The 25,360-nt window shown below is 50.3% G+C and overlaps 1 protein-coding gene across 3 annotated transcripts in view; it reads left to right on the forward strand.

The window, feature by feature from the left end:
* LOC131205545 (solute carrier family 12 member 4) overlaps window positions 1-25,360 on the forward strand; it is a 91,578-nt gene that overhangs the window by 59,070 nt on the left and 7,148 nt on the right. For all 3 annotated transcript variants that reach the window (XM_058197684.1, XM_058197685.1, XM_058197683.1), the window contains exons 2-15: window positions 5,746-5,816; window positions 6,859-6,979; window positions 7,475-7,608; window positions 11,717-11,799; window positions 13,134-13,236; window positions 21,171-21,276; window positions 22,004-22,133; window positions 22,209-22,330; window positions 22,434-22,516; window positions 22,625-22,760; window positions 23,912-24,068; window positions 24,168-24,560; window positions 24,642-24,761; window positions 24,853-25,215. In XM_058197684.1, coding sequence (XP_058053667.1) covers window positions 5,746-5,816; window positions 6,859-6,979; window positions 7,475-7,608; window positions 11,717-11,799; window positions 13,134-13,236; window positions 21,171-21,276; window positions 22,004-22,133; window positions 22,209-22,330; window positions 22,434-22,516; window positions 22,625-22,760; window positions 23,912-24,068; window positions 24,168-24,560; window positions 24,642-24,761; window positions 24,853-25,215 — 2,122 coding nt within the window. The remainder of the gene's footprint in view (window positions 1-5,745; window positions 5,817-6,858; window positions 6,980-7,474; window positions 7,609-11,716; window positions 11,800-13,133; window positions 13,237-21,170; window positions 21,277-22,003; window positions 22,134-22,208; window positions 22,331-22,433; window positions 22,517-22,624; window positions 22,761-23,911; window positions 24,069-24,167; window positions 24,561-24,641; window positions 24,762-24,852; window positions 25,216-25,360) is intronic.

Here is a 25,360-nt window from a genome sequence, read left to right on the forward strand (position 1 = left end):
CCCGAACCCAAACGAACCCCAGTTTTCTCTTCACTTAATTTCGCCGACAACGGAACCACCGGGGCCGAGACGCACCACGTTGCCCCGACACTCTGATCGCAGACGCTCCCTGGGCTCCCCGGGAAAAATAAAAAGAAAACTTTGCATCTATTATTATGTTTCGGATTATGCTTCACACGCCAAAGCGCGCCCGCAAAAGGGATGGCAGAAGGCAACCTCTTTAGTACGTTAACCTCACAGCGTAGGTTACGTTCGGTCAGACGTCTTCTCCTGGTTGTGATGAAGCCATTGCTGGGGTTAAGGTTGTGTCCAAAAAATGGAACTACTTCGATGCCGCTTTCGTGGAACGACCACACCTAGACACCGGGGCTTCCCACAATGAGGGTAGAAAAATGTTATTGTATATGTCATTGCTGTGCGAGATGGTGCCTGCTGGCTCGGAAGGAAGCGGTTCCAGCTTCCTGGAAATTGCTTCAGGCCAGGGCTGATAAATCGAGGCTTATCCCGCCCAGCTAATGGGGCCCAAATTGGGCCGAATCGTGGGTCGTTGTTTGCTTCATTTATCAATGCTGTTGTTGCTCCCCACGACGATCGCTGTCCCGCTTTTGGTGACGGCAGCGTATTAATCGTTCGGGACAATGTAACTAATTGGATAACATGCTTCTCGTTTTGCCGTGCTAGGTGTAACTCAATCTGCGAAAGCCTCTCGATTCCAAGTACTCGCCGGGTCGTACACTATGCCAGCATTCATCATGAAGTCAGTTTGAGATTGACAAATAAGTTTGCCACAATGGTGTCGGATTTGATAAAACATTAGATGCCACTCCATCCGCTTTCGCCATCCTGTTGTTAATGGTTTTTGCGCGTAAAACAACAGAACTGAAGCCCTTAGATTCTTGAATTCCAAATGTCATAATCCGCAACTTTCGGTAGCAGAAGAGCGTCCAAAATCTCCGCCTGAGCTACCGTTATCGATTTCGATCAAACAGACCCTCTTTGCAGGGTCGCTATGAATTTCAATCACGTCTTACTCGGAACCTTCTATTGCGCCGCTACCGGTGGGTTTCGAAACTTTTGCCAACCGTAGCCGCGTCCCAAGAGTGTCCTGCGGAGAGGACAATCCTTTCTTGCGGTGCTTTGCTTTCCTCCTCCAGCGGACGTACTTCAGCGTGGATCGGACACGGCGTCTTCAATGCATGGGATCGAACTGGAGTCACTTTTGATGTGAAAAACGACGAGCTCGAGCTAGCGCCTCATGTTGAACCGGCCTTAGAACCTTATATCGTATGCATGAAATGCGTCCGGCTACATAATGTTCACGGTTGTGAATTCTTTGCCGTTGGCTTTCGTGCTTTGTGGACAAGTGGCGTGGGCACATTCGTCCATTGGCTTGCGTACTTCAGTTTGGTGAACAATTTTCTTGACGCAAAGCCATCAAACTGCTCTCAAGAAGATGAGAACGGACCTCCGACAGCAGTTATTGCCCATTTCGGCCCGCAGATAGTCGCGGTGCACTGTTAGTCGCGTAAGAAATCCGAGTTCTTTCGCCCTGGAAATCCTTCTTCGGACTTTTCGTTAAGCCCGGTGCAAAGGTTCCCGAGTTTTGTCTTATCAAAATGCCCAGACTGAAGGATGCCTTTAAAAGTTATGAACCCGAACATCGGGTTCGGATGTTGGGCTTATCAACGGTCCCCTAGCGTCTTTGGAAGATCATTTATTATTTTTGCAGCAAATTATGTTTCCCTTCGTTTCGGACGTAACGGCGCTCAGCCTGTGCGAAGCTCGGTTTTCCAGTCGGAGGCGGGATCATCAGCAATCCAGCGTGGCGTGGAAAAAAAGTCAAATAGCCAACGAGTTAATGAAATGAGCCGTCGGGAAAAGTTTCCACGCGCACGCGGCATTAGGGAAAGTTGCTCACCTTGAAGTGGCGCATTCCCAAGGAACACCACAAACCACACAAACCTAACCACACGGGTTCTTTCTTGTGGGCCATGCCCGTGTCCCGGAAGGGGTTAGAATAATTTATAAAATGTGAAGAAAACTTTTAATAACCGTACAGTCTGAGGCCTGGATTTTAACCCAAGCTCCGGGCGTTCGCCCGGATCTTGCTCGGCATCTTGGGTTTACCGATGCGCAACCAAACGGAGCTTTGGCGAACGGTGATAAAGCTGAAGCCATCAACTTATTAGGTTGGGGTCCGAGAAAATAGTGCGCCAAATGGCGATCAATTAATTCGATGTTGAAATCTATTTTAGCCATTTTTATTTAAAACTTTATTTACAGGGCTTCAATGAAATACTTTTGAGAATTACAACCTAAGGCAGTTGAAGTGAAACCGATTTTGTTGTTTCTATTGAACCTACAGAGCATATTGGAAAAAAATTCGCCAATCGATCAACAAACTCATGAATTCGTTTGAAAACTGACCCAAACTCCCAACGTTACACCCACCGAACAATACCATTCTGGCACTCTCTAGAGGATACCCAGCAAAAACGCGCTTTATCCCGGATCCCGGCGACACCCATCAAACAACGGAACGCAAATTAATCGTATCGCCGATCGGGCGCGGTTTAGTGGCGCAAGCATATCGAACCTCAAGCTCGTGGTGCTGCGAACTGTGAATTGCATCGTTCCAAAAGGGATATGATTGTTTCTCTCACCAGAAAAAAAGGACCCCGTTCTATGTTGACCTAATACAAAACGGGCTAAAAAAGCCCACACAGAAAAAGCGGTGCGCACTTGGGTGCTGTGCATCGGACAATGGGAAAACAAACAACCCGAAAGCCCCCACCGGGAACTCGAAACAGCATGTGTGCTGCAGCCAGTTAGCAAATCATACCGGGCAGCAGCACGAACGAGCGTGGCACAGGGGTCCCTCATTCGTAGCCCCACGTCCCACTGACTGCCTTCGTTCTTGTGCAATTTAATATTTATGCGAATAGTAAAATTGTCCACCACGGAGCGAAGGACGCGACAAAAAATAGGGACATAACGAAATTTCAACGCTTCCAACCGGCAACGTCCAGGGCTCGGTTTTGTGTGATTTTCCGTCCGTTTTTCCTTTTTTGCTACGGGTTGCTTCCGCCCTTTTTTGCTCGTTCTGTAATGCCTGACCTACATACGCGCCTAGCGCTTCTCAGCGTTCCGGGGACAAATGCGACGCATACGCACACAGCGTTCGGTAGTTGTTTATGAGCCAGCAGCCTTTAAATTCGCCGCTCAGTGCACGGAACGGGACAGGACATGTGGGAAGATGCAAGCACCCACCCTGCGTGCCGCCGAAACGCCCTCACCCACCACAGATAGAAGTTTTATGTGTTTGTGGGCGGAATTCATTAATTCACAGTAGTTTCGACAGACGTATCCTGCTTCCGGTGCGCACCGCAGGAACTGTGTCGCTTTCGCGACACATTCGTTTGTTACATGTGTGTGCGCGGGCGGAAACAATTAAATACATTTTCACAAAATGAATAATCCGCCCCGAGTGCTTGGAAAACATAGCCTTTCGCCTGTGGAAATTAATTTTAATTAAAAAAGTGTATTTTTTTAGATAGCCAAGGCGCAGTCAACACCACCAACACCAACACAACTAACAGCATACCGTCAACAATTTGCGCTCATCTCCGAATTAAAGCTTTCAGTGTAACGTGGAATGTGGGGGGTGAAAACGAGAAATGAGATAAAAAATCGATGGGATTCCTTCGGTGGTCGAGTACCACTACGACCGGTTCGGGGCCGGTCGGATGGTGCGAAAAGGAGTTCGAGGACGCATACATGTGAGAACCGCTGAGCATCCGGGATATGTGTATGTGTGGTCATCGATGATTTATCGCAAAACTGTGCGCATACATATTTATGGGAAATTTATCTCCCAGCCGTCCTTGGGCTGGCCCATCCGTCCCGAACGACCAGCCCGACCTGCGGCTGCGAATGGAGAAAATAGAATTCGGTCAGTGGAATGCTGGCAGGTTGCTGCTGCTGCTGCTACTAACTTCGACCGACCGAACAAACCTTCCACCTTTTCTGCTGATGTCGATACCTTTCCCAGTGCCGGTTTCCTCCTGTCCTTTTCGCAGATTATAGTTTTCTTCTCCTTCCGCCGACTGGTTCTGCGTCACGGACACAGCCGCCCGTCCGGAGTCCTTCTCCAAGGACACTAGACAACGACTGGTCGCTCGGCGCATGCTGGGCTGCTTTTAGATAATGAAAAGTCATTTCTCATTACTGTCCTTTTTGCGTGCGAAGCAAGATCGGGACCGAGAAGTAGGGCCGATCGAGTACGTGGAACGAGTTCTTGCTGCCCTCGGCCAGAGAGCGACTCTCTCGCTCCTTGGACAGGTTGCACTTAGAACAAGGTTTTTTGTTTTCTTCTTCACTCATTCTACCAACTCGATCGATGATCCTGTCAGACACATTTTTGCTGCCGTCTTCCAGTAACAAATATGGGCCTTTCGGTTCAATCGGGTGAATCGATTACCGGAAGACGCTGCCCGCGAGCCGGCGGTTATTTATGGACCATTCCACCGCCCAAGAATGGGGTCCAGTGCACGCGGAAAGCTGAGTGCGATTAGTGCAGCCATAATGTCGTCGTCGTCCTCCGAAAAGACAGGAATGCGCCCGGCCCTAGTCGTCTGGTCGCCGTCCCGGCCGAAACGATCGAATCGATTACGGTTTTATGTGCCATCATCAATTCTCCATTTCTTGTCTTCCCCACACGAAACATATGAGGCCTCTCGACTCACAAAAAAAACTCCGAAGAACATCGAACATTAAGGAAACCACAAATGGGTCCACCGTACGCCAGGAACGCAGGAACTTTGTGATGTGTGTTGCGCCTGACGCAAATCAAAGCCAACACTCTGCCGGTGTGGTAGCGAGCTTTCCCCGGAACTTGGTTTCGGGTAAGCTCAACCGAAAAGGCGCCAACAGAGCGTGTTTTATAAGCTACCGCACATTAACTACCGATTATTTGGCCAGCCATTTTTAATGGCCGCCCTGGCTGTCGTCACTACTGCTGCTGCTGCTACAAGACCAAAAGAAACAGCAAATCGGTAGATGACCACATTTTACAGGACAAACATATTTGACCCGTTCGTGCCCCCGGTGGCCTCGCTGTGTTCCCGCTGAGCAGAGAAGGCACTTTGAATGCTCGTCTGTTGCTAGCAAAAATAATAGAAGGACGGCAGGGCGATAGCAGGGTGCAACTAATTATCTTGAATGGCCTGTCGAAACAGGGCTTTTCCATAAACAATCTCTCTAATCGGAAGTCTCGGCCGTCGACCAGGAGCGCTTTAGCAATTAATTGAATCGTCCTTACGACTCGAACATCACTAGAGCACGTATGTTGGCGGTGTTGGCCCGCCAGCATATGCTAGGCGAGGAGCCGGAACTCCGTCCCCGAGTGAGTGCACTTAACTTGGAGTATTATACCCCCGCACTCGGGCCGATACTACAGCAAAAGTTAATTAACGTCCACCGCCACGTCGAGTCCCGTGGATCAACCATCCGGGCAACCCGGTTTCCGATCCATGGCCAGGACGGTCGGACCGAAGTGCACCAAAATCATGAACGGTTCGTTTACTCGGAGGGTCTATTTCGAAAAAAAAAAACCCGAAGTGGTCCCTTTTGTAACTCGCTCTGATGCACAGATTCTGCAAATTCGACTCCACTGATAAATTGCTTCATCCCACAGTTTTTCATCCCTTTTCTTTTTTCTTCTTCTTTTTTGACCCCTTTACGCAGGTGAACCCACCGATGATCAACCCTTCGTTTCGTCGAAAGATAAAATCGAAACCAATCTGTACCTATACTCGGTAAGTTTCAGCAATTTATTGTACTATCTTTTGCCTCCCGACAGGATGATCCCCTCGAATGCGGTAACTTTCGATGGGCCAGTGAGCAGCAGCATAAACGGTAGAGGTCCATAAAAATAAATTAGTTTCGTCAGCAGTTAATTAAGTATTCGACATTGCATCGTAGTCCAAACAAAACACTCGTCGGATCACTTCCGGTTTTCAAATTTATTCGACAATTCAGCAGCTTCCACAGCCTTTAGCGAGCCGCCTAGCATCGAGAACCGGCTGTTGGCGCATTGACGAAAAAGAAGCAATTTCACCTTTCGCGTCCGACCAAATATCGCCTTCAACATTTTTATTAACTCCCACTAGGTCCGGTGTTTGTTTCGCTTTTTCGTTTCTTCCGTTTTTTGTTTTTCAACCTTTCTTTCACAAAATTGCCATCATCCTCCGTAAAGCGGGCCACTTGGCTGTCGGCATCACTCTGAGACGCCGACACCAGGCCCCGGTTGGTTGTATGGAAAATGCAGGGAAAATAATTATGACCCAACACGCCGGTGTGACGCTGACACCAACTTGGCAACCATTTATCATATTCTTACCACGCCCTCACCCGCCCCGGTTCCCGGCCCATATGGTTCCCAGGATGATAGGAAGTCCCGCGATGGGTCGCACGGTGCCGGAACACCGGAACCTGCCAAGAAGTAGCCGGGCAGCGTTACACGAGTTAATAGGGTTCATAAAATATTAAAAACGGTGTCAAAGATGGCGCTCATGGCACTGGCGCGCTGTTTCACTGGGCGCCCGGCCATTGTTCCTTTCCCTAACCTTCCGGAGACCACCACCACCGGAGGGTTCACTGAAGCGAGCCATAAGGATCATGTACAACAGCACGTACGTCTTAACCTTGCCCTGCCGGTGGACGAGGAACAAACTGTCGGAATCGCTTTCCCACGGGATGATTAATATCTTATCGGCGCCATTTGTGTACAGGGCACGATACGCCGCTGGGTGGTTCTCGGTGGACTCGCTAACCGCTCCGGTGTTGCTCTTCCCACAGGATGAAATCCAAGAACGTCCACATGTCACCACGCTCATTTCGTCCCTGGCCAACTACTCGAACACGATCCCGGCACCGACGGACCCCGATGCCAAGCCAGCGCCCGCCTCCGCCCGGATGGGTAAGTACCGTTCCGTGCTACTGCTACTTTCCTGCTCCCCGGGCAGACACCACCGGAAGCCGCTCGCCGCGGCTGGCGGCTGTTGCGGTTTTTATCACCAACGGACGATGAAATATTTATTTTGGCCCTCGGCGACGCTATAAAGACGCTTTTATAGTTTTAAAACGGAAACCGAGTGCTTCGAGGTTGTAAAAATGGTTCCACGGGGCCAAAGGCTAAGTAACGCCCGGCCCGGTGTGGTGTACGCGAAGTAGTGTAGCAACGCGAAAAAGGTGTATTGTTCCCACACTGTTTATAATGTTTCTCTTTCTTTTTTCTCTTTTTCTTTCTCTCTCTCTCTCTAACAATTTCCCTTTTATCTGTCGGTGTTGTGAAAACCCCAACAATACAAAAAACCAATGGACACCCAATTATAACCCTATCCCCCCAACAATCAATAATCAACGGCGCAACGCAAAACAAAATGGCTTCCGGTGGCGACGGCGACCGCAACAGGCACACTCATCGGTGTCTACTTGCCGTGCATACAGAACATTTTCGGTGTCATTTTATTCATCCGTTTAACCTGGGTGGTCGGTACGGCCGGTGCCATATTCGGGTTTTTAATCGTATTATGCTGTTGCTGTGTGGTACGTTGACGCTGTTTATACGTTCGTTGATTAACTGGCCCCGCTATCTCTACATGCTTCGCCCGTCATCCGCCGATCGCCTGAGTAGTGCAATGCTGCTCGCCCGAAACTCATTAGAATCCCATACCATCTTCACCATCATTATCATCATCATCATTGGCATGCGGTTCATAAATTATGGATAGAAGCTGTAGATGCTATGTACTTACAATCGTCATCCTCATCATCATCATCATCACAGCTTAAAGTTCTATCCTTCATGCTTCACAACTTATACGACAACTTCATGTATAAGCATAGCAAGGAATGGAGTTCTCCTTAATCTGGACTTACCCCAAAAGCAGAAGCATAATTTAACGTTGCCGTTTGTTAACTGCGCCCTTGAAATTAACATTCCTTTGAAGAGTTTCAAGAGAATTCAAATCTTTAGAGCATTTCCCAGCTAATCGGCTCCCAACACCTGTGCTAATTATGATGGTTGTGTTCGGGCATGTGTCGCTAGAGCTAACCGATTGGACATAAGCTAACCGGCTGTCAAACATTATACGCTCAAAAGATGGAAAAGCTCATGTTTTGCACGCCGTTCCTGTGACTCCTTTCGTTCAATGATTAATGTGTTTAGCTTGCAATGCCGAAAGTGCGGTTGGCCACCGCAAACAAATGTGCCGGATCCTAGGAAGAGCAAATAATAAATCTTGATGGATTTATGGCATCTGTAGACACATTTGATTTATGGCATCTCGGCTCGAGGTGAAGAGCATTTTAAACATTGCCCGCACAAAATGCCAGACCACCACTCGCCCGTGTTTAACAATTACGCAACCCACAGCCACGTGTGCGTACGCTCGTGTCTCTACAGTAAATCCGTCTACGATCCATTGAAATGCAAAGCAGCAGCCCCAAAATGAACATTGGCCAGGTCCGTGAGCTCGGATCGTTTCGAAGTCCTGCTCTGGGCTGGTTAAATTATTCTCCAAGCTCCCGTAAATCGAACACATACTGTTAAATTTATCGTATCCCTTGGATCCCTTCGGTGATTGGAACCGGTAGGAAGCGAACCAAACGCACACAAAAAAAGGAAATATGGGTCATATCTAGGACTGTTTCATGTTTTATGTATGGGTTTAATCAAACATTCATTTGCATACGAAATGGCGCCCGGGCGGCTCGGGTTACTCGACCGACCGGCCGTCCGACTGGCTGGCCGGCAACCGGTTGGGAACCGGAAAGTTCTCGGGAGTAATCCTGCCGTGCACTATATTATCTTCGCCGCCTGTCTATAGCGATCTCGGCGCAATCAGTGTCAGTGGTATTGGGTGACATTGTGGTAGTTAATGAGTGGCGGTAATTTAAATCGCTAAGCCACTACTTCCAATTGCGACGCTATAATTCGGTGCGAAACTGGATACCCATCTGCGGGGGGGGCCCACTGTGGACACTCGGCATTCGAAGCGTTAGTTTTCGAGTGAAAATGCTTGTTCGAGTGCTTTTGGTTGATTTTGTTACCGTCCTCGAACCGTGTCAGTCCTTTTTCGTGCCCCGAGAGGAGTCAATTTTCAAAATTGCGCCTACATTTCGTTGGTTTTTGTTGGAAGTCTGGTTCGAGCCTAGCTTTGCCACGCTCTGTTTGGCCCCCCACTAATCCAATTATTATTCGAAGGTTGACCGATGAGACGTGGGATCGGTAGGGCAAACTTTGCAAGCTCCGACACTACTACATCCCGGGGTCTGTTCGGGATCCGACCTTCGATGCAGATGAAGTTATTCTAGGCACACAGGACTTTTCGCACCAGCAAAACGACGGACAACGAGCAAATGAACATCGCTTGTCACGGCCAATTGGCAACGGGGCAGACCGGGCTGCCAGTGGCGCCTCCCCCGACCGAGAGCACCGTCACATCGACTCAGCAGCATAACTGGGCCGTTCGAATGAATCGAATTAATCTCATTCTCCCCCCTTGATTGCGGACTATCAATCAAAGGCAATCAAACGTCCTTCGGAGGCCCATGCGAAGGCCAACCAGAAACCTCACCCCCACCCGGGCTCGGTCCGTAGCTTCTCTCGATAGGCTGATTACTAGTGTGTGGCGGTGCTAGACCACCGGAAGACTCCGGAGGGTGGGCTCGCACGTTTCTTGGAAGGTCAGCTGCAGAACGACAACTACCAAGGCACATTCTCGTCCTTGACACCGCTAGTCTATCGACGAAAGGACGACGAAAGCCGACGATTAACACTGCGCTGCGGAAAGCCCGGTCACCTCCGACTTCTTCCCACATACGCGCCCCATGCTGCCACGCCGTGGCACGGCTTCGATCACTCCCAGCTCCAAAAGCCAGCCGGTTGGAAATGGTGCGGTTAAATTAGCGATAATTAATGACGGTGTTCGTTCTGCCGAGGAGTCGGCTTAGCTCGACAACTCAGCATCCGGTTTTTGGTGTCGCTCGGTTGTGGTTTTTCTACGACCGGCAACCGCGACGACGCGGCGTCAGCAGAATGTTATTGGGATTTTCATCACGCACTCAACTTTGCTTCGTGCAATTTGATTGCGAATACTATAGCCAGCTGCGTGAGTCGAGGTAACATAATATTGAACCTTATTTTCTGTTACAAAAGCTCGGCGACCAAAATTTGCGTACCTTCCGGAGGGATTTTTGGGGACTAATTGGTGTTGATTGGCATGCAACATAACCCACGGTAGTTATTATGGTCCAATAACCCTCGTCATCATCATCGGCCGGTGACTTTCGTTCAGCCCCGATGGAACCATTCGATGAGTAGTCCGCGTTGGTCGTCTGTTACACATCATTTGCTAATCCAGGCACAAGGCCGAGACATCCGCCCGAGCCGGCATACTAAAAGCTTCAACGGATTTGTCGCTCCGTTTTTTCGTTTCGACTATTTCCCACGGATTGGAAAGTAGGCCGGCCGCAACATTCCAGCCGAAGCGGAGTCAATTCGATTACGGGTTGCCCCGACGGACTGGGTGGTTGGTGAATCCCTGAATGGCTGAGAACTTAATTTACCTCGTTATCGGGCGAGGAACATATTTCCTTCGATATTCTGCGCCCCATGGGAACGCCCACATGACGCACCACATTCCCGGAGTTCTCCCCGCTTGTAGGAGACCGTTCCAGTAAAGGCTCGAGCTCCCCAGGAGATATTGCAATACGAACCGTTGAGTGGTGCGTGGGTAGAACAATTCATGTTGTGGACGTTTCTCGACGTCCGAAAATCGCAATTTATCTCCGTTCTCCGATAGTCCATCCAGTGGCGTGTCCTGTGGAGGGAGCGTAGTGTGGCTTCAGCCATGGAACCGGCCGGATAAAACCCGTCTCAGAAATATCCATCCAATCGAATGAATCATTGAGCAATCCAACGACTTCTTCGGAATTCCTGAAGCTTCCACCCATAAAGTCGGATATTATTGCGCGACGGCGATCGGGCCGTAAACTCGGCAAAAATGTTCGCGCCGGACATCGCCGCTCGGTATGAAGACGCTGCCATCCGTGGCACGTTCGGGCTACGTTTCCATGGGAAAAGAGTCATAAATAAGACAGTAATGCCGTTAAGGACCTCTAAGGAACTTCCCCAGGCTTACGATAAAACTCTTCCCTCATCATCGTCGACCAGCGCACCTGCCACAATGTAAACTGTGTTAGCTCTGAGGGTTCCCAAGATACGGTACGGGTAACACCTGAAGGTAGCGGTCCCTGATTGGTTGCCTGGTCGTTGTATTGGCTTAGGGACGGTGTAGACAAAGGATTCCTACAGATAGCTTTACGATTCCTCCTCAGAAACAACCAATCAAACGCGCGCCACTTATAGCATTGAACCTTTTCCAGAGAAGGTTCCCTAGCCAAACACCTTAACAATGCGCAGGAATTCATTTCTTCATCTTGTCAAAAGCATCCTCCGGAATACATTATCATTATCATCCATCCGCTCTTGCTTTGCTCACTTTCCGCCTTCGGAAGGTTTAGAACGAAACTCACTAAAACTATGCTAATCATGTTGTTCACTAAACGGTCTCGTTCCCATTCGCTCGCTAATGAACGTATCCCGAACTGGAACTGGACCACTGGACCACCGCGCCCCGCTGCCGCGCAGACAATGTTGACTGCCATTTCCATGTCGGCCATCGCCACGAACGGGGTAGTACCGGCGGGTGGCAGCTATTTCATGATATCGAGGTAAGTTTGGTCGCTAAACAGTCGGAAGCACCCCAGAAGCAGCCCGGAGTCGCAGTGCTTGGATGAGTGCCAACGTGGAAGATGTGTAACGCTCTAGGACGGCCGCCGGCGATAAGATATAAAGTTTCGCTTGGTTTCGCAACTGCCAACTGAAAAGTTTTTCGGGAACCAACCGATAAAGGGTCGTTAACGTGAGCCAAAAGATCACGGACCGGGCTTGTTGTGGCACAGTTTCTGTATGTCCTTCCACTCCATCCCAGCTGTCCGTGACGAGCGACGTTACGCCGTGAGGAATGTTGACCCTGCCAGTTTTTTTCGGTAGCCTACAAACCCTACTTTTCCTGAATATTGTTCCCCAAAAGAGTGACACAAGAATGTGATAAATTTGCAATCTGAGCATTGCTTTAAAATACTCAAACAGAGCAAAGAATTTGGGGACAGTGGTTTCAGTTTTCAAGAATTTCATTTCCTCGTCTTTGCACCCGGCTCAGCACTCTGTTGGATCCCTTTGTCATGTCCTGGATCATTTATTTATCTCCGAGAAAGTTCTATCTTCTCAATCGCTTACGCTAAAGTTCACCGGAAAAAGGTCCGGAAGCTGGTCGGTACCTTTTTCTAGTGCGTTAGATCCGCCTTCTAGAACTCGCCACTTCCGATCCCAAGCCGCCAGCTCCGAACGACCCAACCGTCGCGTGACAAATAATTCGAGCATTATGAAAGACATCAGAGGGCAGACTGTACTTGAAATGCTTTTGGCAGCCCGACAAAAAAAAAGAGCTCCCGGATAACCTTCAACCGGACCGGAGCACGAGGCAAGGCAAATGATATCCGCAACAAATCATCATCCAAAAAGGGTCTTGAAGCGCTTAATGAATATAAAAACGCTGTCTGCTACAGAAGGGCCACCACCCGAATCGAATCTGACGGAAGTGGACGCTCAAAGGCACGTCAAGTTAAAGTAAACTCTGTCGGTCAAATCGTACTTTCGTTTCTTTCCTCCGATCCGGCAATGGTCGAGGACGTTCCACAGAAATGAATTGAAATAGATGAGGATACACGAGAAATCCATGAGCTGTCACATTTTTTCCACACCAATGCTTCTCTCGCCCGGCGTTTGTCGTACGGTCATCGCATCGAATCGTTTCACTCGGCGAAGGAAGTTGAAGAAAACCCACAACCAGAGCCCCGGACCCGGACAAGCGCGGTTTAAGAAAATTCGCTGGCGGGCTGGCGACAAAAGTTTGACTTCAAAAGTTTGCTAATCAATTTCTGTTTTCCCTTCTCTACCGCTAAATAACGCTAATGTTGAATGCTTCATTTTTCCATCGCAACAGATCGCTGGGACCCGAGTTTGGTGGCGCTGTCGGGATGTTGTTCTACACCGGGACAACATTGGCGGCCGCCATGTACATAGTTGGTGCGGTGGAAATCGTGCTGGTAAGTAACCCTGTTATGCTTTACGATCTTCGCGTTCGAGCAGGGCGTTCCTTGCCCGCTCGTAATTTCTGCTTGAACTTTCGACGAAATTGGAATTGGAGCGCTCATGGTTGCGTTCTAATTTTCACGGAGGCAGAACGGAACGTCACGATTGGTGTCGTATTAGGTTTCGGTCTCGGTCTCTAGGAACACCGGCCTTTTGGAGACAATTAATTCTAATGCTTTTCACGAGTGCATGGCAACACGGTACCACCAACAGGTGCACGGACAAGCGCACAACCTCTCGCGGGATCAGCGCCGGTAAATTGAGAAAACTTTTATCCAAAATGGCGCCATGAACAATTTATCGTTTACAGTCGACTCACTCCTTTCGCGACATTGCTGAGCGTCGGAAAAGTTACTGCCAGCGTCGTGGTGGACCAACGTTTGTTGGGTTCAATGTTCATTATTTGAGTAAAATGTAAATAACGTACTGGAATCTTCGTTGCTTTTCGCCTTTCCGCCGGAATCATTTACTTCACTGAACCGCCGGAGTGCCAACGAACGAACGACTATTGGTACATTCTCTTTCAATGCCATTTTCTTTTCCTTATCGGAAAACCCTTCATTCGTGGTCGCCGGCTCAACTTTTTCTGCTAACGATCTTTGACTTTTACTGAAGGTTTTTATCAACTCGAATATTTATTGTGGAACAACGGAGCAGAAGTAATCCATCTCAACGTTCGGCCCTGAAGAGGAAAAGATGGACTCCTTCATGGAACCTTCCGATTCGTGTTTTTGTGCCACAACATGCCATGGGTTGGAACATCGCTTTCTATCTTTCTTTTGTGTGGCCCCTGGGAATTCGATACGTTCTCGTGGCTGATCTTTGTCCAGAATACGCGCCGGGTGGAAAGAGCCCTTTATAATCGGAAAGGTGTCATAGCTTCGGGGAGAGAAAAAGGGTTTTCCCTGTTTTAATTACAATCCATCTCTGGAGTATCGTATAGCAAATGGAAACAAACAGGACGTATTGGCCACCTTCAATTCACCGCATGGGGAATCGGTATGAATGTGGGATGCCACTGCCGAGATGGGCAAATACCGATGATGGCAGATACGCACTGTTGCGAAAGATGATGGAATAGTGTGAATTACGCAGAGGCAATACGGCTAGAGAATCGATTTCTCAGGCTCTTCTGACAAGAAGTCCCAACACTATACCCGTCAGGAGGGCTGAATATTAGGCGAATGTATGTCAACAGCCTAGCCTTAAGGTTGCTATTTTGTAGTCTTGTTTTAGTTTTAATTCAGGCATAAGCAACAGTTATAGTCTTACCGCGTCATGAGGTAATCTGGGAAGTACTTTCGTTCTTCTGCTCTAATTGAAATTAATTTGTATGAACTGTAAAAGAACAAACTGAACTGAAGAAACGATTTTCTTGCGGGACCTACTTTAGCTAAGCTAGAGCTACTAATTGGAGTGTTTTCTAATGGATTTTCTAGGAAGGAAATGGAAACTTATCCTGCCCGAAGCCGAGCATTAGCTTCATGCGCAGGCAGAGGAGTCTGCGTTCCCGGGGGAGACCTCCGCAGGAACATTTAATTGAATTAAGAACTAAACAACAGAACGTGTTGAACAAGCCGACGAACGAAATGCGCAAACCAGTTCGAAAGTTAGCGCTGCCTGGCTGCCTTTTGGTGGCCATATCTGGTTGGAAGAGGATTTTCGCTCTCTAGCTTGCAGTTCTACCAAGCGTCCAAAATAGGTTCCCGAAAAGGCTCCAATTTGATATCGATTCGCACTTGTGTCCGGACCCTCAGGAGTCGGCGGTTCGCCCGAGCGGAAATAGGCTGCTGCAGAGCTTTGCTTACTTTCTTCGATGCCGGCGTGTCCTATTCCGAGCACACAGTTCGCCAAACCGTTAGACGTTTATTAATACTCGATTGGTTTCCCGAAAAATTTGATCTTCGTAGGAAAAAAAGGGTGCACACATACTGGAATGCTCCACTTTGCCCGGTGCCTCGAATCAACGTCTCAAGCACCTGGCGTTCCGCGCCGTGCCAATGCCTGGGGCGGCTCCATTTTTCCACGGCGCCAACATGGTGCAGAAATGTTTCAAATCCCGCTCCAATCGATACCCGATATTCAGTCGCTGGGGATAGCTTCTCGTTTTGCTTCCGGTGTGCCAGTATCGTATGGTGCGGCGTGAATGCACGGAATACGAATAGAATTGAGGAGGGTTGTCATGTTTGCGACACACATTTTTATGTTGCCCCAAATCCGTAGCGATAAGTGTGTACCTAACGCTCGCATCCGACTACCATTGGCAACAGCGGAACCGTTCATGCATCCTTCAAAAGTTTCCCAGGAAAACCCTGGAGTTTGCTAGCTGGTGTCACATGTTTTATAGTCCGTTGACTGCGTCCTTTGAGATGTTGTCGGAAAGTGTCCGGGATTACTATTTCCGCATTTTGCTTCTACGAACGCTCACAGTCGGTAAAGTAATAGCAGTTCTTCGTGACAACAACAGCTAAACGTTATTAAATTGGAAAACACCATTAATCGAAACCTGGCCGCGACAGTTAGTTAAATTAGAATATCAAATACGAGAATAACCCACTGGGATTGAACAAAAACCGATCATGCTATTCCATGATGGAGAAGGTGCGCTCAATAGAAAGTAATTCTATTTGTATGAGCTCCCAGCACATCTGGTACGAAGCCTACCTCTGAACACTTTGCACTCCGGGCAATGTACCACAGGCAGCATTAGACAATCTGTTTTAATTAATCTCACAACTTGATGCAATAGATACCTACCAACCTTAGGTCACATTCTGACCACTTTGTGGTCATAAGGCTAGACTAATTAAAAGTTATCTCCCAGCGTCGTTGGGAATCAGGCAGAAGGAATCCACAACACAGTTGTCCTTGCGAAGCGTGCCAAAGTAAAGAAAAAATTTCCCAAGGTATGTGTCATTAAAAACACTTGCCTGAGTTCCAACACCAACCCAAATACCGCGTCGCGGCCGGACAACATTATTATCCTTCTCCATTTCGTGCTCCCTGAGTTTCCACTTCCGTACGTTGTTTACGAACCGGGAAGAGTCGAACAACATTCCGGGCAAACAAACGATATGAAAATGATCTCGCGGTGGCTCTCCCGGCGGTATTCCGGTGACAGGATGGCGGTGGTCAAATTTCGCATTCCATCATCGAAACCAATAAGCCGACGCGGGCGGCGAAGACACGGACACGACGGCCGGCGCCGTCAGTTGCGTGAAAGATTGTTTTGAACAATTTCTTAATTAAATTTCGTCAACCATCACGGGGGCTGGCAACGGGGTGGCTAAATCCGCCCATCCGCCAATGCCCGACCGGTGGACATCCCGGGCGGTGGCTATTGCTGATCGAGCGCGAAACTTCTAATGATATTCATTCAATTATCCTTCGTCAGAGGGCAGGCAGGCTGTTGGTTTTGGTTCCGTTGTGGTGCAAATTTTTAGGACGTTATTCGATTCCCCCAATTAGATCGTTTAGCCTTCATTAGACGTTTCGAGGGTAAGACAGCATTTTTTTAAATTCCTTTGAGATTCTTGATTCGGCCAAAATTATGTTGACAACTTACATACTTCACGTTGCTAACTCGTGGGACGCCAACTTTATCAATTTGATGTACCGAAGGAGAGGTTTTGATTACTGATGCTTCATTTGATCATGCGGCAGTACACGATAACAGGAACCACCATAAATGCTGCGGTAAAACACTGGCCAGATCGCATCGAATCAATCCTGTCCCAGAGATTGGCACCCAGTTGGGTTCCAATCCGCCACCGGCGCAGTAATCGAATCATCACAGGCTTCCGGGCCGGTATAATGTCATTAATGTACGCAATAATAGCCAATACCGGAGAGGAGTTCATCCGGAGACCGGCTACTGTCGTGCCGGCAACCTTGTCCTCCCGACCACGAACAATCCCTAGCCGGACTTCCGTGCCTTGTTTTGCCCGATCGCAATCCGACACAAAAAGATTGAAACACACAGGGCGATACGGACATCAGCGCTAACTCCCAAAGCAACATCGGATGATGATAATGTCGGTCCAGGCGGCACGTCCTTGACTTAAGGAAAGCATTTCGCATTTCGGTTCGTTTGGGGTGAGCTTAACCAGAGCGGCGCTGGCGATATCCACACGGAGCGGCGATCCGCCGCCCAAATCCGAGTACTCGACATCATCCAAAACGAATCGAATATTCATGTATTTCGTGTCGTTACACATCGACCAGCCGGAAGCTTTGCCAATTGTCGTCTCTATCAGCACACGCGGTGACACGGTGTCGACATTGACAGCATATTGAGAAGATGGTTTAGCGATGGTTCGGCTCCAACCATTGGGTGATGTTTAACACTACTCCTCGATTAAACGCGGGTGGGTTTTTTGGATCTTTCGAGGCATTCAATTGGCTGCATAATTTTGTGGTCTTTGTTTTTAATCCCGCTCATAGGCTGGAGCCTCGATTGATTGCGGTTTTGTAGCTCATTGCGATCGAAAAGGTGATCCGAGTTCTGCTTGATTCGGGCAGGAAGAAGGCTTTAATTTTCGTGTTTCGAGTTCCTTTGCCTCTGTTTTCCAGGTCGCTTGACATTGATCGTCCTTCGGATGGTCCCCGTGAGCATCGAGTGCCCTGGGAAAATGCTGCCTGGACCGCACCAGCTAGTTGCTCATCCGTGACGTTCCGCAAAGTGCCACCGTGCTCGCTGCTGCTGGTGGTTAGCTGGGTGACGCAGAAGCAAAGCATCTTTTATGGCTCATGCTTCCCAAATTAAATTACATTATAAAGTGTTTCATCCGCCTCGCCATCTCCACACCGGACCAGTGGCAGGACCAGTGCCTGTCGCAAGGCAAGCGCCAGGGCGCGGACCCTCTTCATGCGCAAAGAAACCCCCAACGTTGGGCGCTGGTGGGAAATTAGTCGAAAACAGAAGCGAAACGGAACATTGTGTACACAGAGACTCACGAAAATCAACACCACCAGTGCCTGGCCCGGGAGCCTAAGTAACCGATACAGCGCACCAAGACCGGGCTCGGAGACCAAACCCATCTCGTTGGCCAACGGTGAGGTTAATTTGGTTTCAAGCGGACTTAGAGTTCTTTCCACAGTTCCGTTCCGGCAGTCCTACCTTACTTCGGAACAGGCTGTTTGGAGTCCCGCCCTCCGACTCTTCTTACACAACATGCATTATTGCTTTCGCAGTTCGTGTTCTCGGTAGCCGAGTTGCGTAATTGATAAAAACCCGCAAGCACCAAGCACGACACGACTTCCACTTTTTCACCGTAAAGCCCAAAAGCTTTATGGTAAACTAATTCAGCGCCCAGTGGCCAGGCGTGCCGGACGCCTTCATTCATGCAAATAATTATTTATTTATTTAATTAGTGATGCCGTACGCCGAAAAGGGGTACCAATTGAAACGAACCGCCCGTTCCGCCCTATGGATAGCCCTGGTAAAACTTCGGCTTCGGTTCGCTCGGAATAATTTCTCTATTAGCCAAACAATCAGCCGCGCAAACAATTTCCGAATAGGCACGAGCCAAAACAAAAAATGAGCCTCATAAACAAGACGAGGGCCCCAAACACGCGGCCCAGGGCTGTAGAGTCGAACGACTTCTTATCTTATTTATCCTTCCGTTTGAGAGCCTCGTGTTTTCGTGTCCGCTTCGCTTCGCATTTTGCTCTCGGTTCTCTTCCGCCTTCCGCCTAAAGACCCGTTGTCTTCGCTCGTTGTGTGCCCGCCTAAGCGCTTCTTACGATTTCCCTGTCAACTTAACAAATCGTCCTCGTTCTGCTTGCCCCGGCCATGGTGCTGCCTTTGTTTTTTTTTACTCCCTCCGTTCAACCATCAACTCCATTATGGTCCGAAGTAAAGCTTTCGCGGGAGCAGCACCAACGCGCTGCTCGCAATTCTTTTTTCCAACCTCCGAAACATTAACTGAACGATTTTCAACGGGTTTTTGCTCGCTCCAACGCCCGCCACTTGTACACCGCGCTCTCGTGTGTTGCTCCTCCGGAAGCCCGGAAGAGCTTCCCCGGCACTCCAGAAAGTTAATCCGATTACTGTCGGCGAGCTTAACTGCGTCCTGCGAGAACCGGAACGACGCCGGAAATTCAGCTGGGACCGGGGAGCCAGGGTTTGACTTTTTGTCTTTCACCGACAACACCGGGGAGCCGTAGTGAGTGTGTGGCAAAACCATCTTTTCTCGCTCAAATGAGCGTAGAATTAATAAATCATTTTCCGATTACATGTAATTCGGCGGCGGACCGCCTTCTGGTCCGCTGTCGATTTCTGGTCGACGAGAAAAAAAACCCACAAACCGGATGCCGCGGCAGGCCCGCGGTTTTCGTCAGCAGCGAGAAACCGGGCGCTTCACTTTATCGCCTCTACCGAATTCGTGCCTCAGCGAGGCAGACGAGCTAATGAGCTTTCCGCTTGGTGCTCTGGCCGTGTAATTGCGGCACAGATTCTTCCGCCCGGGCAGCGGACACCAGAACATCGAAGATCGTATCGCAACGGTGGAGTGTCACTTATTCTGTCACCACAAAACCGACGACCCCGTGGCGTCTTGGGCTGGGGACAAATTACCAGGACCCGGACCGGTGCTGACTGGCGGTGGGGCCCAAAATTGCGAATTAGATAATAATTCGTCCCACCCGAAATGGTCCATTTCTGTCAGCCCGACAACGGGGCTCGACCATCATTAACGATCCTCCCAGGCCGTTAAGCGTGCCCGGGCTCGGGCTGTCAGTTCATCAGCGTTTTAAATTCACATTCACGTAGCGATGAACTTCGTGGCCCGTTTTTTTCCCCCGAGCGAAACAATACTAATAAGCAATACGACCACGACGGCCGGTACGAGAGGAGCACGTTACACGAAGTTGTTATTAAAACTTCTTGACTGGGGCCCGGGCCATCACATCCACTACCGCACACCCGGCGGCACCATCAGGATAATTGAGTGTACGGTCGCCTTTCGGCGAGCGTTTCGGTAAGAATGTCGGCACGGTCTGCGGAGGCAGGCGGTTTAGAGGAGGCTGCTGGACGTGAGGTCCTTAATTGAAGTTGTACCTCGCCACCGTTTTGAAGATCTACATACACACCACTGGCCGGCAGACTAGCGGACGACCCTTGCTGTCCGGATCCCGGCCCATGGATCCACGGATCCTTTTCACGCCCCTTTCGGGCCGGGAGAAGGAATTTTGATGAGCCAATAAAAACCGCCGCGACGCAGCAGTAATCCTTGCGCAGGTTGCTACCGTTGAACCGGTCGGTCGGTTTAACATTTTTCTGGAACACTGACAATCACTCTTCGTCAGTCTTGGGCCGGGTTTTTTCGCACATTGGAAGGCCTTGCTTTGCGCCCTTTTTCAAAGTTCTGCAGTATAAACGCCCCAGCATGTGACGAGCTGGCGGATGGTTGCATATATTTGAGACCGGCCGTTCCATGGCGTATGGAAGCTGGTTCCGAGATCCCCAGGAACGCTGATTGCTAACGATGGGTCCTGAAATTAATGAAAGGGCCCATTCACGTGTGTGGACCGACATTGTTGGACATTTGATAAAACCGGGAAGATGAGTTTAAAATATTTATGACCGCCGTCGCATTTGCTTGACGGATTTGGCGTATCGAATTGCAAATTAATGGAATGAATAAAAAAGTGATGAAGCGTTCGGAAAATACGCGACGTCAGCAGAACATCATCAGCGCCGCCGCCGCCGAATGCAATCGGCGATAATGAAGATTGATTAATTCCCGTAACCGGGCAGCGATGTGGCACGAACAACACAAACCACCACCGTTGTGGTGACGTGGCACAGTTCCGCTGCTGCGGCCGTGCTTGCCAGTGCCAATTCAAACACCACCTAAATCCTTTATCCTTATTCCGCGTTTTGCAGACCTACATGGCACCGTGGCTATCGATATTCGGTGACTTCACCAAGGACGCGTCGGCGATGTACAACAACTTCCGCGTCTACGGCACCGGACTGCTCTGCGTGATGGGTAAGTGTCGGTGATCGGTCGGTGGCCGGGGAAAAGCGGGAAAACCACTCAGCCTTCCTAAACCTGTCGCATAAATCAAACGCGCTCAATCGAGCACCGGCACCGAGCGTGTTACGCGATATCGCGCCCAAAACCGAAGAGGACCAATGTTCAATTTGTGTGATCCATTTCCACCTATATCAGCGCAGTATGGCACGTCCCGCGGTTGTGAAGAGTGGTCCCAATCCACTCGAACTCGCACTCACATCTCGTATTCGGAAACAGGTTTGAAAACTGCTGTCCTCGTATATTGCTGTCCATGGTTCACTAGGAGTGGAACTTTAAGCTTTTAAATGCACATTTTGCACGCCAATAACATTGGGAGGCTAAGCTTTGAGCACCGCGCGTAGCTTCGACTACGAACCCGTTGGAACCAGACCAGCACCATAAATCATCTGTCAACGCGCGCCACTCAAATGCAACTCGACCAAACTGTTCCAGCGCCCAGTTTCCGTTCGCGAGCGCGGTGGCTCTTTCCTTGAGTCTCGCTCGTCCTTGAAACTAGCGCCCATAGCGAACCCAGCGAAGTCGCAGATAAATCACGTCGAACGGTGTCCAATTTGTCCAACTCTGCCCTGGTGCATCTCTACTGGACCGTTGGATCTTCGACGTCCCGGATAGCCGGTCCTGAAGGGGTTCCAAAACCGCCAAAGACTAAACGTTTGGTCGGCTTTCCTTTACTCCACAGGACTCATCGTTTACCTTGGTGTAAAGTTCGTGAACAAATTTGCCACCGTCGCCCTAGCCTGTGTCATCTTCTCGATCATTGCGGTCTACGCCGGTATCTTCGATAACATCGACGGCAACGACAAACTATTGTAAGGCGAACGAAACCAGTGTTCCTTCGTGTGCCGCATCATCATCTCCCCGTTTCTCTCTCTCTCTCTCAACAGCATGTGTGTGCTGGGAAAACGACTCCTGAAGGATGTGGCCGTCGCTAACTGCAGCAAGGACGAGGGTGGCGTTCTGTGGAACTACTTCTGTGCGTCCGGTGAATGTGATCCCTACTTCAAAGGTGAGCCCATTTACTCCACGCAGTCCAGTGACGGCCCGCCCGATGACTCTACGCACTGTTGACCTCTCGGCTTTTCTTCTTTCCGTTCCTCTCTCGATTGCAGAGCAAAACGTATCGCTGGTCCGCGGTATCAAGGGCCTGAAGAGTGGTGTGTTCTTCGACAACTTGCTCCCGTCGTTCCTGCAGGTGAGCGACCCGAGTTGTAATCCGTTGCGCCGGCCGCCAGCGGGAGGGTAATCGTTTCTGACACGCAATTTTTGGCCTTTTCTTTGGCTTTCGGTTTCCCCAATCCAGGAAGGACAGTACATTTCGTACGGGATGGATCCGGAGCACATCGAGCCGATGGACCGCCCGAGCTACAACCAGGTGTACGCCGACTTGACGACCGCCTTCACGATTTTGATCGGTATCTTCTTTCCCTCGGTAACTGGTACGTGTTTTATTTTTTTTTGGTTCCCGATCCTTCGCTCGCTTGAAACTTTTACTTGAAACGGACACCGGCAGATCTAACTCAAATAATGTCGAACGAAAGTGGTACGAAACCACGAACAGTGCGCTAATGCGCAAAAAAAGGGTCATTTTCAATATTCCAACTTTCTAGCCGGTATCGTCTATCCATCTTAACCCGGTCGAACGAAGAAACTTTCGCTATAGACACCCTCGTAGCTCACGTAAAGTCATTCTGGTCAGACGCGAAAACAAAAACGGGAATCCCCGAAATATGCTTCAACTGCCACGATCCGACGGTACACAAGAATCTATGAGAGAGCGGTTCAAAACTGCTGACTAGCATCGCCTCCATCAGCGACTTCAGTGAAGTCGCTGCTCACCGTAATAAGCACAATCGGGCCGTCCCGAAGAGAAAAACGCCGCGGATCCTCCAGAACTCATCGTCCACGGTAGGCGGAGAGATGAAAACGCCGGACGCCCAGTAGTCCAGAACGCGATTCTGATAAGCCACTTCAAACAAGCGCAGCCAACAAAAAGCCAAGCCAAGTGCCTGTCTGCCGGCCCAGAGCGCGTGGTGCAATGAGAAGAATAATTGCGAAAGTCGTTACGCGGTCCCTGGGCGCGACCCCAGGCGGGAATGGGGATGGGCGAAAACTTTTTCCACCTCGACCGTGGCGAAGATTGGCTCGACACGGTCGACCTTAAACCGGGGCGATCCAGAAATGATCCGTCGCGAAGGTCCGCCGAACTGGGCCGCGCTTTTGTCGCGAGACGACCGGATAGAATGCAGGGAGCGTTGGGAGACACTCTTGATTAAGGCGCGCTTCCTGCGCGCGGAACCAAACCAATTCAATAAATCATTCGGCAGAAGTTTGTCTGCTCGGCAGGAGCAAGAAGAAAAAACAAAGCTAGGTCCCCGGGATAGGCTCCCAAAGGCGCAGTGAAATTAGTTTTAATTAGGAGTTTTACGTGATGAGAAAAGTTGTCCATAATCTGCCCCGGCTTCTTATCGAGCAGGGGGTTGACAAATTCCCACCGAAGCCGAGCCGAGTTCTCGATTTGCCACGTCCTGTAGATTACGGCCCGCGTGATGGCATCTAAACCCGTCCCGTGTGCCCTCGTATCCCGCAGGTATCATGGCCGGCTCGAACCGTTCGGGAGATTTGGCGGACGCACAAAAGAGTATTCCCATCGGGACGATCGGTGCCATCCTGACGACCTCGACCGTGTATCTGTCGTGCGTGCTCCTGTTTGCCGGTACCGTGGACAACTTGCTGCTGCGTGACAAGTAAGTGGGCCACGGCAGCCCTTCCCGACCAAAGCCCGTTCATCGCTTAATCTCTCTTGCTCTCTCTCTCTCTCTCTCTCTCTGTCACTCTGTGGCCAGATTTGGACAGTCGATCGGTGGCAAGCTGGTGGTGGCCAACATGGCTTGGCCGAACCAGTGGGTCATCCTGATCGGTTCGTTCCTCTCGACGCTCGGGGCCGGCCTGCAGAGCTTGACCGGTGCACCGCGTCTGCTGCAGGCCATCGCAAAGGACGGCATCATCCCGTTCCTGGAACCGTTCGCCGTATCGTCCAAGCGCGGCGAGCCGACGCGGGCCCTCGTCCTGACGCTACTCATCTGCCAGTGTGGCATCCTGCTCGGTAACGTCGATCTGCTGGCCCCGCTGCTGTCCATGTTTTTCCTGATGTGCTACGGATTCGTGAACCTGGCCTGCGCCCTCCAGACGCTACTGCGTACGCCCAACTGGCGGCCCCGCTTCAAGTACTACCACTGGTGAGTCCGGCGGAGCCCGTCGCGTCGTCGAGCCCGTCATGTCCCCAGCTGAACCACGAACCTTCGCTTTCCATTTCCCAGGTGTCTGTCGCTGATTGGGCTAACGCTCTGCATTTCGATCATGTTCATGACCTCCTGGTACTTTGCCCTGATTGCGATGGGAATGGCCGTCCTGATTTACAAGTACATCGAGTACCGAGGGTAAGCCCTGGCCGTGGCCAAAAGTCCCAAACGCGTGACACGCGTCCGACGTCCGAGAACGTTATTAACTTTTGCCCATTCACTCGCGCAGAGCCGAGAAGGAGTGGGGCGACGGCATCCGCGGTATCGCCCTGTCCGCCGCCCGGTACTCGCTGCTGCGCCTGGAGGAGGGACCGCCGCACACCAAGAACTGGCGCCCGCAGATCCTGATGCTGGCCAAACTGAACGATGACTTCACGCCGAAGTATCGCAAGCTGTTCTCGTTCGTGTCGCAGCTGAAGGCCGGCAAGGGGCTGGCCGTGGTCGTGTCACTCATCCACGGTGACTTTACGCGGCGCGCCGGGGAAGCGGCCGCCGCCAAGCAAGCGCTGCGCAAGGTCATGGACGACGAGAAGCTAAAGGGCTTCTGTGACGTGCTGGTCGCCTCCAACATTGCCGACGGGCTGTCTCACGCGTGAGTACTCCGGGGAGGGTAAACGAACGAACTCTTGATTGACGGCGCGGATCAGCGTACGAAGGATGGTCTGCCAGAGCCGTCCGTTACGAGCCAATGTTGCTTTTTGTTTTTTTTGTCTATTATATCCTGCTTTTCTGGCTCG

Source organism: Anopheles bellator, chromosome 1, assembly GCF_943735745.2.
Source record: "Anopheles bellator chromosome 1, idAnoBellAS_SP24_06.2, whole genome shotgun sequence".
Taxonomy (NCBI): domain Eukaryota; kingdom Metazoa; phylum Arthropoda; class Insecta; order Diptera; family Culicidae; genus Anopheles; species Anopheles bellator.